The sequence below is a fragment of the Gordionus sp. m RMFG-2023 genome, chromosome 5 (genome assembly GCF_954871325.1).
Source record: "Gordionus sp. m RMFG-2023 chromosome 5, tfGorSpeb1-WG-v2, whole genome shotgun sequence".
In the NCBI taxonomy this organism is placed as follows: domain Eukaryota; kingdom Metazoa; phylum Nematomorpha; class Gordioida; order Chordodea; family Parachordodidae; genus Gordionus; species Gordionus sp. m RMFG-2023.
Genome location: NC_088779.1, coordinates 7,534,899 through 7,552,240, shown reverse-complemented (window position 1 = coordinate 7,552,240; position 17,342 = coordinate 7,534,899). Strand labels below are relative to the sequence as shown.

At 28.2% G+C, this 17,342-nt stretch overlaps 1 protein-coding gene across 2 annotated transcripts; it reads right to left on the bottom strand.

Annotated features, from left to right (window-relative positions):
- Positions 1-555: 555 nt before the first annotated feature.
- On the bottom strand, positions 556-9,239 carry LOC135930588 (DNA excision repair protein ERCC-5 homolog). 2 transcript variants are annotated; one of them, XM_065467433.1, is made up of 13 exons: positions 9,117-9,239; positions 8,898-9,070; positions 8,647-8,851; positions 8,284-8,471; positions 6,500-7,462; positions 6,106-6,280; positions 5,798-5,886; positions 4,430-4,549; positions 3,912-4,131; positions 3,211-3,355; positions 2,671-2,939; positions 2,207-2,361; positions 556-1,319 (listed from the first exon to the last, which is right to left on the bottom strand). In XM_065467433.1, exons 1-13 carry the CDS (start codon positions 9,202-9,204, stop codon positions 936-938), a joined length of 3,174 nt encoding a protein of 1,057 aa, XP_065323505.1. In that variant the 5' UTR covers positions 9,205-9,239; the 3' UTR covers positions 556-935. The 2 variants fall into 2 exon arrangements, with proteins under 2 accessions (XP_065323505.1, XP_065323504.1); XM_065467432.1 differs by having other exon boundaries at positions 557-1,319; positions 6,106-6,283.
- Between the last annotated feature and the right edge of the window lie 8,103 nt (positions 9,240-17,342).

Sequence of the window (17,342 nt, the reverse complement as noted above, 5' to 3'; positions counted from 1 at the left end):
ACGGATATCATTTCAAATTTTAAGTGTAATGAATTACAAAGATAAAACCTCCAAGGTATTAATATTAAATTTACATAATAGCTAAGTATAACATTAATTTTTTCTGTTTTATTCAAAAAAATATTACTAATTACTACTATCGGAAAATATTTTCTACCAATATTTTTACTGCAAAGTTTTAATTTTTTTTAAAAAAATTGGGAGAATAAATTGTCGAATTTAGTATTTAAGAATATATTCTTTAATTTGAAATTTTTTTTTGAGATTTCTAGAATTTTTTTGGAAATAATTGTTTAAAGATCTTTGTTCAAATATTTATTTTTTTCAAACTCTCATTTCTTTGACGGTTTAATTTTACACCAAACGCAAACATATAAATAAATTTATTTCAAATTTGGTATATAAATAATTGGCTAAGTTTTTGTTTTCAAAATGAGGTAAACAATAATAGGGCTAAAATGTTAGATAATTTTCTTTATATTTGTAACGATAATATAGGGATAAATATTAATCGGTCAATATTTTTAAAGTCATATATAAACTATTAAAAACAATAATACAATATAACCCTGATGGTTTTGATTAAAAATTCTGACAGGTAATATTTAAAATTTTTTTTTAGAATGATTGTATTCAGCCATGAAATAATCCAATTTATCATCAATAATTAACGATAATACAGACTTAGACATATAATACTTACTTAAACTGATTCACTCATTAAAATGCATTTTGAAGGGTGGCTAAATAAAAATTAGCTGGTAACACGACATTAAAATTTTAATGAAACAAAAATGACGTTGCCACCATCTGATTTGTATTGATACACATTTAAATGGATGAAACGTCAGCCTAGGTTGTATTATATGTCATTGACTTAGATAAAGGCGAAAGAGTAAAAAAAATCGTATCTTCGTTCAAAATACTCCATAAGTTCACGAGGACTCCTCCGAAAGGTTCAGGGCAAAATCATTTGCCAGAGCCGGATTGGAAAATTTCAATTTTTTTTTCTTCCCCTTATTTCTTGGGCGACAGGTTACGGGCTTATCGGGGTCGGAGCCCCCAGTTTTAGCTTTATTCTTCGCGAGATTTTTAACTCCAGGTTCTTGTCCCGTCGCCCGTTTAACTGCCGATTTCTTGGTGATTTTTTTGCGATTTAATTCCTTTTTATCGGGCTCTTCGGCCTTGTTTTTTGCCCTCAATTTTGTGAGAGCCTTTAAAATTCTTTTGTTTGGCATTGTTTTATTTTCTGGTATATTCGCATCGTAACAAGTATCGTTATAAACGGGCGTGTAGTATTCGTCGATAGTGTGTTGGATCTTTTGGTAATATTAAATAAATTTCATTTTAACCCTCGAGAAGGTAAGGTGGAAAAAAAAGAAACTACAAAAGTGGTAAAATGAGGAATCTTTCTTGCTATCAATTTTTATTTGCACGTATCTCACCAAGTACATAAACTCATCGCAACATTCATAAGGGCCATAATATTAAATAAAATTCTATACTTATCTTAAGATAAAGAAAATATAAATTTTACAAAAATCATGATTTTTTTTTATCAGCCTCATAAATCAAATTTTGTTTACTGTTTCAATTACCGTTGAGGATTGAGATATTTATAAATATTGTTATAAAAAAAAATTTTTAATAAGGAATTTATAATAATTTTCCATATCATATTTAAAACCAAAGGTACCTAGGAAATATGTGACTCCAAGTCCAAAGCTTTAAAAAAACCCATAACGTATAATGAATTTAAACTTATGAACTAAAAAAAATGTTATAGAAACAATGTTATTCAATTTAATTTTCTATAAATTTTTTTAAAAAATATGTTGGTAAATTTTTAAATCCCACTTTACCACCTGAGGAAAATTAATAATAATGATACAAGTTTATGACTAAAATTTTTTCTCATTATAAAAGTCCATTATTTCATTTTGCAATTAGTCTTTTTTCAATGCTAATTAGACGAGAGAAGGACACCATTTTTTTGAAAAAGAAACACCTTGTGACGAAAAAAAAGAAGCTAAATGAAACAATTTTAAGAGGTCAAAGGTAGCCAAAGTTAACGGTCCTTGCCTATCGGTCCTAATCTAAGACTAGACCGGATTTGGCGGGTGAGTCTTTTTTGGACCGCAGTTCGTCCAGCTTAAAGGTGAAACATAAAAATTTAAATTAATATTAGCGCAACAATTAATCTCACTTTATTCTTTTCTAGCGCCAATCGTTTTCTAAGCGGATTTAAATATGAATCAAGTTTGTTGGCATCCCAATTTATATGTTTCTTGACAAAGTTTAGCAAATCGAGGTAAACCTTATTTCCCGTCGTTGCGTCAGTCCCCACTTCGTTATTCAAACCTAAAACAATATAAAGTAATCTGTTTAAATTTGATTTTATAATTTAAAAAACGGGGTAAAATGAAACATTTAAAGGCAGTTCCGGGGTCACCAATAATAGAGAACAGTCCTGTAATGGATTCAAATGGTGATTTTGAGTCTAAAAAGATACCTTACTGAAGAGTGATCGAGTTTAAAAGGGCTAGTTGACTAAGATGTTTCTGTTATTTCTCCTTTATTCACATGAACCCAAAACAAAACAGCATTTAAAAAAAGTTATATGTTTCACAAGAGGCCCGAAATAAAATAAAAAATAAATATATGTACCACCTTTATCTAATTTAGTCGATCCATCCATTTTGACTCCCCAAATGGCGTTAAGATGGCCCCAGGTAAAACCTTCTTGGCTGGTTTCCAAGGATGGGTTCATGTAAGCCTCGAAAACAAGTGGTTCGGGAAATTCGTCGGGAAAATAAATGTTTTTATCCAGCAATTTGCGTTTCAAAGGAGATTCTAAAGAGGCCGGAAGTAGAGGGGATTTTATTTTGAGAGATTTGTGTAGGGAGCTTAGATGATGTCTGGATGAGTCCAACCATTTTCTGAATTTTATGATATTATCGGGAATGTAAGGTTTTTATATGATAATAAATGTCGGCAAATAAGCTTTTATTTGATACTATTTTTTTTATAAATGCTTTTTTTCAAAAACGCGTATCAGTTCTGAGAATATAAAACATTTAAAATTTGTTTTTTATGTGCATAAAGAAGATTGGCAAAAACTATAGGGATATTATGAGTGAATTAGAAACACAGAACACTTTTTTAAATATAAATATATGTTTTCTTAAAAATGGAATGGGAGAAAAATACTTGAAGTCAATGAAATCTTGGAAAGTGTGAATCTGGAATTCCGATAAAATTTCTAGTGCCATGACAGGACCTACCCCTTTAATACCGGGGGTATAGTCTGAACCAACCATCATCGCTATCATAATTAGTTTTTGTCTGTCTAAACCTAAATATAATGTATTTCATATTATTTTGTGTTTTTTTCGAAATTATATTAATTTTTAATGAATAAAATAAAATATTAAACAAATTCAAATTTTTTCCAATTTTGTTTATATAGACATCTAAAACAACTATAATACTATACTTTATAAAAATATTTTAAATAGAAATGTATAAGATTTTTTTTTAAACATAGAGGAATCCAAATATTAAAAAAAGATGGTAAAAAGTATCTTAGATATTTGCCAAATCCTGGTGTATTTTATAGAGTAATATTTGTGATCATTACTTTTCAATTTAAATTGCCTCAACATTATAATAGGATGATGAAAGATTATTGTAAATAACCATATGGAGGATTCATCAAGGAATATTTAACATGAGATGGTGAAAGGTAGTAGAGGGAGGAGGTATATAAAGCCATTCAATCTTAAACTGGAAGATGATCATGATAGTGCATGTGCAATTATAAATAAATAAAGACTGATTCTTGAAAATCAGCCGATAATGAGAATGTAGTTGAACGACGTAAATAATCAATCAAGATATATAAGTAGTACCCAATTTCCTTTCCATATCTTGGCTCGAATAAAACTCGAGCCCCTTGTTGAGACTGGTCGCATAAAAGTTCCTGTACACTCTGCGAGCCCCGAAAAGAAAAACGTCACTATCGTCCGTTATGGTGCCGTGGGTTAGACCAGTTATGTCCATATAAGCGCACTGAGCTTCGGCTTCCATCGGGGCAACGACCCAGGGAACTCCCAGGATTTTCAAAAGCTCCTTTAAATTATTTATTTAAATTCGGATTTCATCATATAAAAATGAATTTAAAATAAATCGCTAGGGTGTTTTAGGACAAGGCAGGTTCGGACCTATTATAAGAAAATCGGTCACTATTAGTCTGAACCCAGGTCGGGTTAAGAACCCTTGAGAGCGGCATATGGTCGCGATGTTCCGATGAACGCATGCAAATTTTATTTAGAAGAATTTGTGGAAAAGGTATATTCTAGATTGCACTTAATTCCATAAAATAACAAATATATTTTTTTGTATCATTTACAAATATTTCAAAAAAAACTTGAGTTTCCTGGTAAATAACTTGGGTCAGAGTTTTCGAATATCTTTCCAACTTGGCTCTTTCGATGTTCAGAGTCTGAACATCATCCAAAGCCTCGACGTGCTGTCGTTCCAATTTGTTCTGTCATAAATCAAAAAATTGTTTATATAATTATTATAGAATTTACGAAAAAAGAAATATTACAATGTATTCTTTAAATCGAATGTTTTATATAGAAATATTAATTTACAGAAGGGAGGGGGAATTAACCCATTTGGTATATAGTCTCAAGTGAACCTATTTTAGGCTGTATTCCTAGTGGAATCCTATTCGACAATTTAACAGTTGATCAACTTGGAAAATCTTTTCCATGAGATTAATTTTTCTTTATCAAAATCAGAGACCGGGCTCTAAAAATTTTTTTTATACCCGGGTCGAACCTAAAATTTTTTAAATACCTGGGCTGGGACGAATATTTTAAATCGCGATTATTATATATTGTGCAATAGATTATATTCTCTAAATATTATTTACACGGATTTCTTTAAATAAAAATGATTATTAATTTTTATAAATAATTTAAATTTATATTGTCGTAAATTTTTAAATTTTTTTACAAGCCTGATAATGTTTTGAAAATAAATGATTATACCAATAATAAATTTCTTATCGTATTAATTTGTAATACATTATCTCTCAATTTATAAATAAAATTGGATATGATCATATTGGCTATAAAACAAACGGTAAAATACCGAATAGAAAGTTTTTCAATACACCCAGGCCAAATTTTTTTTAAATTTAATCTGGACCGAGCCTAAAAAGGTAAAAGGTAATTCTGCAGATCTCAGATTAAAATCAATAATTCGCAGATTAGTATTTATGAATAAAATTAAAATTAATAAAAAAAATTGATATTATAAATAAAATATTTTTTTTAAAATCGATCAGCTGTTAAATCTTATCGGATCCCACAATGAATCCAACTTATATCGATTCGTTATAGTAGAATGAGATAAATTAAAATTCGTTATTTCATCGATTATATACAATAAAATAATACATTTAAAAATGAAAAGTTTGAGCAATTATTTTTTTCTCTTTGCTTCGAGAAGATATATCTGAGTCCAGATAAGATTTTCTTCAACCTCAACAGAGACTAATTAAACAATCATGTCTGAAAGTGTGTAAAGTTGGGGAATACCATAACGTGTGGATTCGAACCCGAAACCAATATACATAGAACAAGCTATTATAATTTTTTAAAACCGAAAACGAAGAGAACGCTATAAATTCTTAAAACTAATAACTGGACACTGAAATAATATAACAAACTATTAGTCCTGGTAATATATTTTTTTTAAAAAAATAAATAATATTAATAAAAACTTTAATTTCCTTCAAGATTGAATTGTTTTCGAATACATCCTCTGGGGGTGTAAGGTTATATTTCGCAATTGTTTTCAAGGTTGAATCATCTTAAAATTAACAAGGAAATTACAGAAATATTTTATAATGCCCAAAATATTTAAATAAATAAGGTTAATTTAATTTTTAAACACAAAATTAGAATGTAGATTCAAGATTTGCGATTTTTAAAATTCTTGTTTTCTTTCTAAAACGCTCCGGCACCAAATTTATATGGTTTTGAGAAATTAAAAAAAAACAATAATTATCGTATATTATTATTTTTTAACCATATAATTTTGCGTTGTGGGATTGAGTCATATTAAGCGAAAGTGGCGTGATTAGAGGCGCTTCAGGCCAGAAATTAACGTTTCCATTAGCGATTTTATCGTTTCGGTTAATGTCAATGGATAACTTATTTGAATCGACTTTTAGAAACGTGGGTCGTGGCACATATCCTTTCCTCTTCTTTTTTTAAATAAATAGAAAAAAAAATTGTTAATGTTCTTAATTTTTTAGTCAAAAATTTTTTGTTTTACAATTTTAAGAAGATCACGGCTATAATTCTAGTCCTTCCTCCTCCCAACAAGATCATAAATGATTCTATCGCCTTTCCGGATGGTCAACCGGTAAGAACCACTTAAGAGATTTAATCGTAAAATGTATTTTATGCATATATTATACCTCGTGGATTTTACTGGGTACTTTTTTGATTCGCCCCATAATTATTTTCCTTTTAATGCTTTTGAGGCTAAAATAGCTGAATTTCGAGGGAGTACGGCTAGAGTATTTATGACGCAATTGATTGATAGGTGAATACTGATTTTTTGCCACCGCCTCGCGTTTTTTTCTTTTGCTTGATTTGGAGAAATAATTTTTGTGGGAAAGATTCTTTGAGGCCATATTTTTTTTACTATATTCGATATTATTTCCTCCAACGAACTCTCGATCCTTTGAACTGGGATTGTGTTTGGGATGGTGATTTCCTTTAAATTCCAAGGGCAAAATATTGGCATCGATTTCACTCAAAGAATCCACAGCCGAGGTATTGGCTTCAAAAATTCTATGATTTAGAAGTAGTCTAGTTTGTTCGAGTTTCAAAATTGAGTCACCCATTTCTTCCCCCATTATTTTGTTGTCTTTATAATCATTTGCCACGTCTGCAAATTGTACTCCATTCTCCTGTACATCAAGCAAAAGATTATTGGTGACCACATAATTTGTACTTGTTTTAGATTGTTCAATCATTTCATTTATCTGGCAGATGTATTCGTCATCATCATCAATATCAAACATCGTGGCTTCATTTTGATCATCTTTTGACTCGGGCTTTGAAGTATATCCTAGCCTGTTTTTATCAGGTAAATTAATCCTATCAGCGTGAACGTTGACGTTTTTCCTCCTAACTAGCACATAATGAACCGTTTCGTCCGAGGCCATCCTTTGTATTTCGGCGTTCGAGAGTTCTTCCAAGGACAGCGAATTATTCATAACGTAGTTTTTATCGTTGGAATTCATCGGGTTTGAAGACGTGATTTTGGATATGTATTCCACATTCATTTGACGATTCAGATTTTCTATCCTATCAGTAACTTGACTACGTTTCACAAGTCGATTTATTTGGAAATCAGAAAATTCTTGGATTTTCTATATATTTTTTTTAAGTTGAAGAGTTTTAGAAAGTAATTAATAAGGTAAGGTGAGCAAATATATTCATTCATCATGTTATTCAAAAACCCCTACTTGCATAATCATACCAGTTTTTTTTTAAAGTTGAAACCTTGTTACAAAGAAAAGAATAATAGGAGGGAGGGTACTAAAAATCCCTTCCTGGTTGTTTAATTATTATATAAAAAGTAATAAAATAATTAAAAAATTTATCTTTTAAAATGGAAAATTTAGAAATGAAAGATTGCTCTTTCTTTAAAAATATGCCATGACCCAAAGAGAAAACATGTTTAAAAATATTTATTTTTTCTTACATTTTTAAAAAAAATAAAAAGGGCACATGATAATATCTTCCCAAATCCAAATATATAGATCAGAGATTAGAGCCTGGACAAAATATTCTGGTTCGAGTTCCTAAAAATGATAAAAAGGAGTTCTGGCTAGTGATTCTGATCTTTAAATTTGAAGCTGTTTTGAAGTTCCGGGATTTGGTTCCAAACCATGCTAATAGGGAATTTAAAAATTCAAAATAATGAGGAAATTTTTCATTAGAATTGATTTTGATGCTTATTTAAAAATAATTGGTTCTGGTTATTAGCTTGGTTTGTGGTTTGATTGGGATTCAAAACTACAATTAAATTAATTGTTGTTAAGATTTCTATATATATTATCATATTAATTAACATATCAAAAATTCATTTGAATAAATATCTCAATTTAAAAAAAAAATTGAACAAAAATGAGAACGATAATAGACATTTCTTTAATATATATTATATATATATATAATACTAAATTACATCTGTTAGATCAATCAACTTTTCTAAAGTAGGATGTTTATTACTGTATTGAAGTTCTTGAAGTATTTCATGTTGAATGCCCTTAGGCAATATTTTAAAAGATTTTGAGTCAATATCAATATTATCTGACTGAGATAAATGGTTTATGGCTTGGATTATGTTATGTTTTCTTTTTTCCCATTCAATATCTATAAAAATAATAATGTAATGTCTACCAATATTTAGAGTGCTATATTCATATTTTTAACCAATAGAAAATCATAATATCTATTCTTTTTAAAGTTAATTTAATTTCCAAATATTGAATAAACATTTAAATCAAGAAATCAGGAAATTTTATATAAAAATAATCTAATTTAATACCTTTATCACTAATGGCATTTGGTGATTCATTATAAGGCAATTCAAAAATGTCTTTATCTTCGATTTTTATATTATTTTTAGACAAATTGTTCTCAATACCCATATATTTTTTAAGTATATCTTCCCAGAGTTTATTTTTGACTATCTGCCTATTTAGTTTATCAATGTCAACTGAGGCATTATTACGCTTCTCTTGCCTAGTTAGCTATATTTTGAAAAATAAATCACATAAAATAAAATTTTAAACCAACCATTGTGCGTCTTTTCAAAACAGGTACTCCACCATCAAAGACAAAAACTGGCTTTATTTTGTAATGTAAAAGTTTGAATATTCTATTAATAATGAGATGTAAATGAGGTTTATTATTTGATAAACTGGTATTGACATATCCATGAAGGGCTTGGTGCAACCATATACTTATGTCTATATATATATACAATATATAAATATAAAATATCAATGAAAAAACCTATGGCCAAAATTTTTCCCTCCAATGATTCAGGTTTGATAGGATTTCCACAACTTTGCAAAATTCCCCATAAATTTGAAACCCCCATATGAGAAAAAGATTCGATAAATTATGATCCAGAAATTATTTGTTCGTTAATTTCGTCGACTTTTCTGATTGGTCCATTAATTTCTTACTTAAAATAATTATCTGAAGTATTGTTCAAAAATTGCTAGCGATTTTTTGTAAATAAATGCACATAATAGAATAATTACCTCATACAAATTTACATTAATAATGATGTTATCCGTGCAAATATATTAAACAGAATTTCATTTATATAATAACAATATTTTTAAATATATACCATACACTTAACCAAGCCTCCCACATTTCAAATTTCCTTAAGCTACTCCCCCCCCCCCTCCTACACAACCCTTTTTGTGCCCTTTATACATAAAATAAATGGATATAGCTGGAAAATAAACGGTAACATCTATATTAACGTGAAAATTTTTATTTCACGTCATTATTATCTTGATGTTACCTACTAGTGATTATAAAAAGATCCTAATTTTAAAAATTAGCGATATAATTTAAAGAGAAATTGTATTTTATTATTATTAGAATTTGTGTAATATATTTTTAAAAAATAAACTGGATAAAATGGAAACTATCTTAAGCTTATCCTTTCTCTTAAGTTTTTAGTAGTTTAATAATCACATTAAAGGAGAAACCTGAGGTACAATTGCAGAGGCTTTATTGCAAAATAGAACTTAATCTAATCCCCAAAAAACTGAAGAAACCCATCCGATATATAATGTTAAAGTACTCTGTAATAAATTAATAAATGATTATTTATGTATATTGTATATTTAAAAGAATCGAACATTCGAAAAATAATAATAAAAAGTTTGATGTTAAAAATAAATTTAAATATAAATTAGTAGTCGTATTGTTTATAAATTAGTAGTTGGTATTACTACAAATGGGGAAGCCAGTTTTCGGTTAAAAAACGTAAGCCCATCTGAATGTCAATATAAAGATATATTTTTAACATTTTTTGGCAATAAGAATATTGAGTTGGTGAACCGTTTTTGTTATCCTGATTCGATCGAAACTTTATCTTTTAAGGAAATTAAGTCAATATGTTTTAAACTATTTAAACCGACATCAACAGCTTTTGCTTCTAGATTTGATTTCGTTAGATTACGGAGAACAACTGAAACCATAACTGAATTTGCAGATAAAATTAGAACAATTGGCAAGCGTTGTCATTATCTTAATGATATTGACGAGCGTTTACGTGATCAGTTTATGGTCGGCATGGAAATACCGGGATTGGAAAGAGATCTTAGAGCTCTATATCCCGACGGTCTTGATAGAGATAATAATGTACTGACTTTTCAATTTATTCTTGATCTGGCATTAGCTTCTGAGCGAGCAGATAAAGAAATGGCAAATAAAAATATGCCAGTTGTTAATAAGATAAATGTTAATAACAAAAGAAATGATAATGATAATAATTATAAACATCCAATAAAAACGACGACTACAATTGATAAAGGCTATAATAAAGTCAAGTATAATAATACATTTGATAAAGAGAATAATAACTACAAATATAATAATGATAAAGATTATAATAAACTTAAATGTTATAAATGTGGTTTTATTCATAACCGAGAAGTGAGATGTCCAGCTACAAATGCGGCATGTAATAAATGTAAAAAAATTGGTCATTTTGCAGTTTGCTGTAAATCAAAGAATTTAAATTATATAAGAGTGTCATCAAGTGATTCTATTCATAATATTTGGAAGATTCAACAAAATCGAGAGAATCGAGCAAAACTAACTGCAGAGATAAATGGGTTAGTTGAATTTGATTTTGACACTGGTGCACAAGCGTCATTGATAGGAATTGATATATGGACAAGTATTGGGCGACCAAAAATTAGGCCAACCAGTCCATTGACTGCATATGGTGATCATCCGTTAGACGTCAAGGGCGAGACCCAAGTCAATGTTAGGATTGGATCACAGACAAGGACTCTACCAGTGGTAATAATGAATACAACTGGGGTGCCTCTTTTCGGATTACCATGGATTATAGCATTCAATTTAGAAATGCCTCGTCAGGTTATGATTAAACAAGTACGCAATTTGGTCAACAATATTGAAAAAGAAAAATGTTGCATAACACTAGATTCTAGAAATCGAGATTTGATTAATAAACACCAAGAAATTTCGGAAGAGAATCAAGATTCTAAACATGCTTTGGATATTCGAAGTATTAATTTGGATGATATGCAATTGTCAGAAAATATTCTGCGAAAAGAGTCGAAGCAAGATTTAATATTAAAAAAAGTAGCAATACATATTCAGCAAAGTTGGCGAAACTTTGATCGTCATAAAGATAAAGAAATAGTTAATTTTTATAATCGACGGGAAGAGCTTTCTGTCAATCGTAATATTATAGAATGGAATGGGAGATTGGTTATTCCTAATAAATTAAGAAATGCAGTGTTAGGAATGATTCACTGGGGACATCCTGGGGAAAATGTAATGAAATCTATTTTTAGATTGTATTGTTGGTGGCCCAGATGTGATGTTGATATAGAAAATTTTATCAAAATATGTTCTGGATGCCAGAAAAATAGACCATGGTTAGAAGTTGATCTAATGCAGAATACCTCTGCTGATGCTATGATAAAACGACTAAATAAATGGTTTTCTAGGTTTGGAATACCCAAGTACAGTGTGTCAGACAAAGGACCACATTTCTTATCTGGGGAATTCCGTAGGTATTGTGATTTAAATAACATACGTCATATACGTTCAGCACCCTATCATCCAAAAACTAACGGATTAGCTGAACGTACAGTACGAACTTTGAAAGGTCGGTATTATGCAACGAGAGATTCAATTAGCGATCCCGAAGAAGCTATGACACAGGTTTTAACAACCTACCGATTGGGAGAGCATAGTTCCACAGGGAGATCTCCTGCTAAAATTATGTTTGGGAGGCAATTGAAAACAAGTCTGGATTGGATCCGACCAAATGCCGAACACGAAATAGTAAGGGCTAATGATAAACAAAGCCTTCATCATGATTTACATTCAAAGGAAAGAGAATTTGAAATCTCACAACCTATATCGTTAAATAATGAAAATACCAATGGTTGGAGAGAGGGAGTAATTAAAGAAAGAATAGGACTTTATTCTTATATTGTTGAATCTTCCGGGAAAACATTACGGAAGCATGCAGATCAGTTAAGAAATCGTTTAGTTATCCCAAATCATGAAAGTTCTTTGGAAGTTACAGAAATGGTTGTGCCAGTGAATGAAGCAAATACAAACACAAATACAAATACCACATTACGTTGCTCATCAAGAAACCGTAAACCTACAAAGAGGTTTATTGAAGAAATCTAACTTTAAATTGTTTGAAGGAAATGTAATAAATTAATAAATGATTATTTATGTATATTGTATATTTAAAAGTATCGAACATTCGAAAAATAATAATAAAAAGTTTGATGTTAAAAATAAATTTAAATATAAATTAGTAGTCGTATTGTTTATAAATTAGTAGTTGGTATTACTACATACTCAAGTAATAAAAAAATTTTTCCAGAAAAAACCTATTGAAAAATAAGGTATTAAAGAATTACCAAATATGGTGTAAGGCAATATAAAAAATGGGCCAAAAATATTTATTAAATTTAATTAACTATTGTATGCTGTCTTAGAATTTTATTTAAATCTGATCAACTAATGGTATGACGTAATACATGCCCTATCAAATCTGGCAGATTAAAAATAAACAATCCAAAAACAAAATTAAAATAAAGGGTTGATCCACAAGACTCCGCTTTTTAACCAGACATTATAGACTTATAAATATAAAATCAATTGTCCCTCGTTATTTTTTTGAAATAAAAGCTACTTTTTAACAAATTAAGTAAACTCTATTTAGAACCCATATTCAATTAAGTTACTCAAATAAATTTTGATTTAAGTTTAGATACTATATTTATAAAAAAATATATAAATACCTTGACGGTTTCTAAATATTTTATATTTTAATGTCAATTTTTTAAAATACATCTAGTAATGTCATAAGCTGGCTTAATTTCCTTTATTTAAAACAAAAAATTTTCATTAAATAGGTTCAACTCCCTAAAATTTACCTTCGGAGTTGATGCAAATTTAATATTGATTATCTAATATGCTTTTATTATCTCTGACAAAATAAAAATTTGAAATACAACTTTATTATTAAATTTTTTAAATCATTATGATTCTTTTAATATGTTTAATATTTTCTATATGTTTAACTAGTTATTCAAAGTGAAGAATAAATTAATAACATGTAATATTCAATAAGCAACAATATGGGAAAAAGGCAGTTGTATTTATATTCTGGCAATTGCTCTTCGCTGGTTTATCACATCTATAAGAAAATATTATAGATTTTATAATAAATAATATTATAAATGATATGCTAAGATATGTGGATAGTTTATTGTATATAAAGAGGCATTTTTTAATTTTAAATGATAGGTGGGTTATTTCACAAAATTTGATTTTTATTGGTAATTATTATTGCATGTGAAGTATTATAATTCCAGATCATTTTTCGGTAAACTATTTATATATTTACTTTCATATAAAGAATACACAAAAGTTATTGATTATATTCTTAAAAATTTCCTACTGTTGCCATTATACATATTACTCGTGTTGAATGGAATGCATTACAGGTAAAATCAGATTCCTTAGATGTAAATCGCACTTGTAGATGATTTAAAATCGACAGGTCCTGAATCATTACACGAGGATTTCAGACGATAATAAGTGGTAATTTCACAAAAAAACCCGGCTATTTTAATAGAATGCAGCGTTAAATATTCTATATAATTCTTTGAAATATATTTATAGTAGATAGCATAAGCGTAATCAAAGAAGAAAGTGGGAAATTTATCACCTCATCGAAAAGTAATCTTTCTAATAAATATTACTTTATGCTAATAAAAATGCGAAAAATAAGTATAAGTTTATAATTTTTCAAAAATAACGATTAATGACTATAATTTAAAATTTAAAAAAATGTGGAATCCCAAAGTTATTTTTATAAAAAAATAAGTACAATAAGTAGACCCAAAGACCTCCATGCCTAGCACTCTCAATCGCAAAATCTTGGATATGCCTATGGTAGATATAGATAATAAATTATATATATTATGATTTGTTATACTATTTATTTTTTTTTGTTCATATAATCCTAAATTTTATATTTATATAGAGGAATAATGAGTCACGGGCCGGTTTTTTATTTGGGCGAGACAGATGAACTCGGACCTTACCGAACTACGGTCTTTAAAAAAAAGATCGATTCAGACAGTGGTTCTAAAAGATAATTCCAGGACCGATTTTTTTATATTTTTTTATATTTTTGTTATTTTGAAAATATTTTTGTTTTTATCTAATTTAATTCGTGTTTATTCGAACTGTAAGTTAAATTATTTCCTGACAAACTTATGTTTTTCATATTGCAAAATAATAATGAACTTAAAATTGCCATAAAAAAAATAACTCCTCTTGAAAAATAACACAAAAAAAGTAGTAAATTAGATAAATTAAATAGTAAATCAAAATTAAATATTAATAAAAAACCAGTCCGACTGTGGTCCTTAAAAAAGATGTTCAACAATATGTTCGGTCCGGTCCTAGTTACGACTCGAAAATAGTGTTGTAAAAGTGGAGTTTTTACTACTCTGAACTCGAGTTGGAATAGTAAAATATGACTTTAAATTGAGCGACTTAAAACGCATGAATTGGCTTGTTGAAACATAATCTCAAACCATTAATCAGATCTAATAGAAGAACTATTAAATTTTCTTTCAAAATTTAAAGAAACACTTGAATTTCTATCTGCAGAAAAATGCCTACCTTAAAATTGGCATTTTTTAGAAGGGAAATTGAAACAAATTTAATAGTAAATGATAATGATAATGTTACCTCAGAAACCATTTCTTTAAAGGAAGATATTCTAAAAAAAAACTTGCATTTTGATAACCGTGTTTGTGATATGCAAGTAGTAATATATATGTATATTCATTTTATTTAATTTATTTTTTAACTCAAAAATAATCTATGCTTATGTCAATATATACAAAAAAATTACTCCGCTTTGGAATTTATTATAAGCCTTCTTAAAGGTATAGAATATGATGATATTACGATAGTAAAGAACGATATTAATAATCAACAACAAGTATAAATTATGATTCCATTTTAAGTGATTTAGAACAAGAATGTCATATCCTTCTCGGAAAACGCCATTCACGATATATGGATGTTCTTAATTTCTGAAGAGAAAAAAAGATCAAACTTCCTAATCTTTCTGCGCTAGCTAAAAAAAATTATTAATGTTACGGTAACTAACACACTTAGTGAAAGAGTAATCCCTACAGATGGGTTGACGTCGAATTCAAGGAGATCATCATTATGCCCGAGAAATTTAAATAAAATTATTTTTATACATGATAATTATAAAATTACAAAATCAATTTTGAATATGTTATGAGTTTTCTCTTCAATACTAAAAATATGCTGAGATATCTGGAGTGTAGTGTATATTTTAATTTAATTTTTCTTAAAAAAAATAATCAGCAATTAATAAATATATGTTTTTTTTGGAACTCCCGCCGGCCGTCGATTATTTTGTCAGCGCACAGATCTAGGTATATTACATAAATATATATAAAATAAACCCTCCACATAAATGTTCGTAATACTGAATACCTCCAATATCAATCTTTTCACATTTGCATCTTTCGCATTTGTTTTGCAATACCATGTAGCCTATTCGATATATTTTGTTGTATATTTTACATCCATCTTCAAACAAATTTTCAATATAATAAATATGATTTTGATGTATTACGTGGTGTTATAACATTAATTTAGCAGACCTAGATACAGGGATTTAGTATTAAATCTAAGGAATCGAATTAAATTTTAGATTACTACTTTAATTAATATTTAATAGATTTGAATATTTTTCAAGTTTGAAACTGGTTTATAGATAAGAAATTGATATTATGTTACTTAAAAAAAGTATATATCATAAATTGGTGTTAGGAAACAAGTCCGCAGATATATAAGATTAAATATGAGAGTTTTGAAAATTTTTGATAAAAATATTTTTTTTAAAAAAAATACACTACCTAGTTATATCATATAAATATAAACGAATCCTATCGGGAAATATTTTTTAGATTACCAGTGTTATATTATGTAACAACCGTGTAACCTATGGGGGATGGGGGGGGGATTTGCAAATTTGCCTTTTTTACCTAAACATAGTTTTCATAAATATACCATTTATTATATACTCTGCCGCGAATTCGTGTTAACTATCAGGGTAACCCTTTTCACAGTTAGCACAAATTTGTGTCCGAGAATTCAAAAATTTAGAATTTTTTTATTTGCCGTGAATTTGCGCCCACTATGAATGAGGGGTAAGGCATTTTTTTTGAGTAGAATATAAGTAGTTTTTTTTAACAAAAGAAAAACAATATTATTATATATTTTTCTAAATTTTATTAATCAATTATTTAAGTTAGTTTTTCAAATCGAACACCCAAGAATTTAGATTATTTAACACCTCTTAAAAGGAGTTATATTAGTATATATTTGTTTTTTTACCATTTTAATTTTTTTTTTATAATTATCAGTTTGAAACCTGAATTAAAACGACCTGGTGTTCCTGAAAATTTAAATAAATGAGAGTTCTTAGTTCTGGTTCAATTCCTAATATGTCCCGATTCCAAGGGAATCCATATTCTATTTGTTTCGAACTCTGATCGTCGATTAAGCTGAAAAAGGTAATGATTTAATTTTTATTTTAAAATTAACGTTTACAGAACTGTTAAATAATATATATATATATATTTTTTAGAATTATACTTCTAAAATTTAGAATTATACTTCTAAAATAAAATAAATAAAAAATATTTAAAAAAGTTTCTTACTTGCCGTTGCTTTAGTATAATTATAATAATAATAAGATGATATGTATACAAATGTTTGCAGAAATATTAAAAAACTTAAAGCATTCATAATTGATAACAAAAAAGGAAATGATTGTTAAATGTTTATAGTTTATAATGCTCCTTTTCTAAATATAAGATTTTTTTTCTTTTAAGTAGTTTAAATAGTTCTTTAAATTTTTTTGCT

What these genes read in the sequence shown, in the direction of transcription:
- LOC135930588 (XM_065467432.1), bottom strand. Translation starts at nt 9,204, where the DNA reads ATGGGGGTTTCAAATTTATGGGGAATTTTGCAAAGTTGTGGAAATCCT. An exon ending in AGTTGATTGATCTAACAGAT is followed by an intron (nt 7,463 to 8,283) that starts GTAATTTAGTAT and finishes AAAAATATATAG; the next exon opens with AAAATCCAAGAATTTTCTGA. An exon ending in TGGCGCTAGAAAAGAATAAA is followed by an intron (nt 1,320 to 2,206) that starts GTGAGATTAATT and finishes TATTACCAAAAG; the next exon opens with ATCCAACACACTATCGACGA.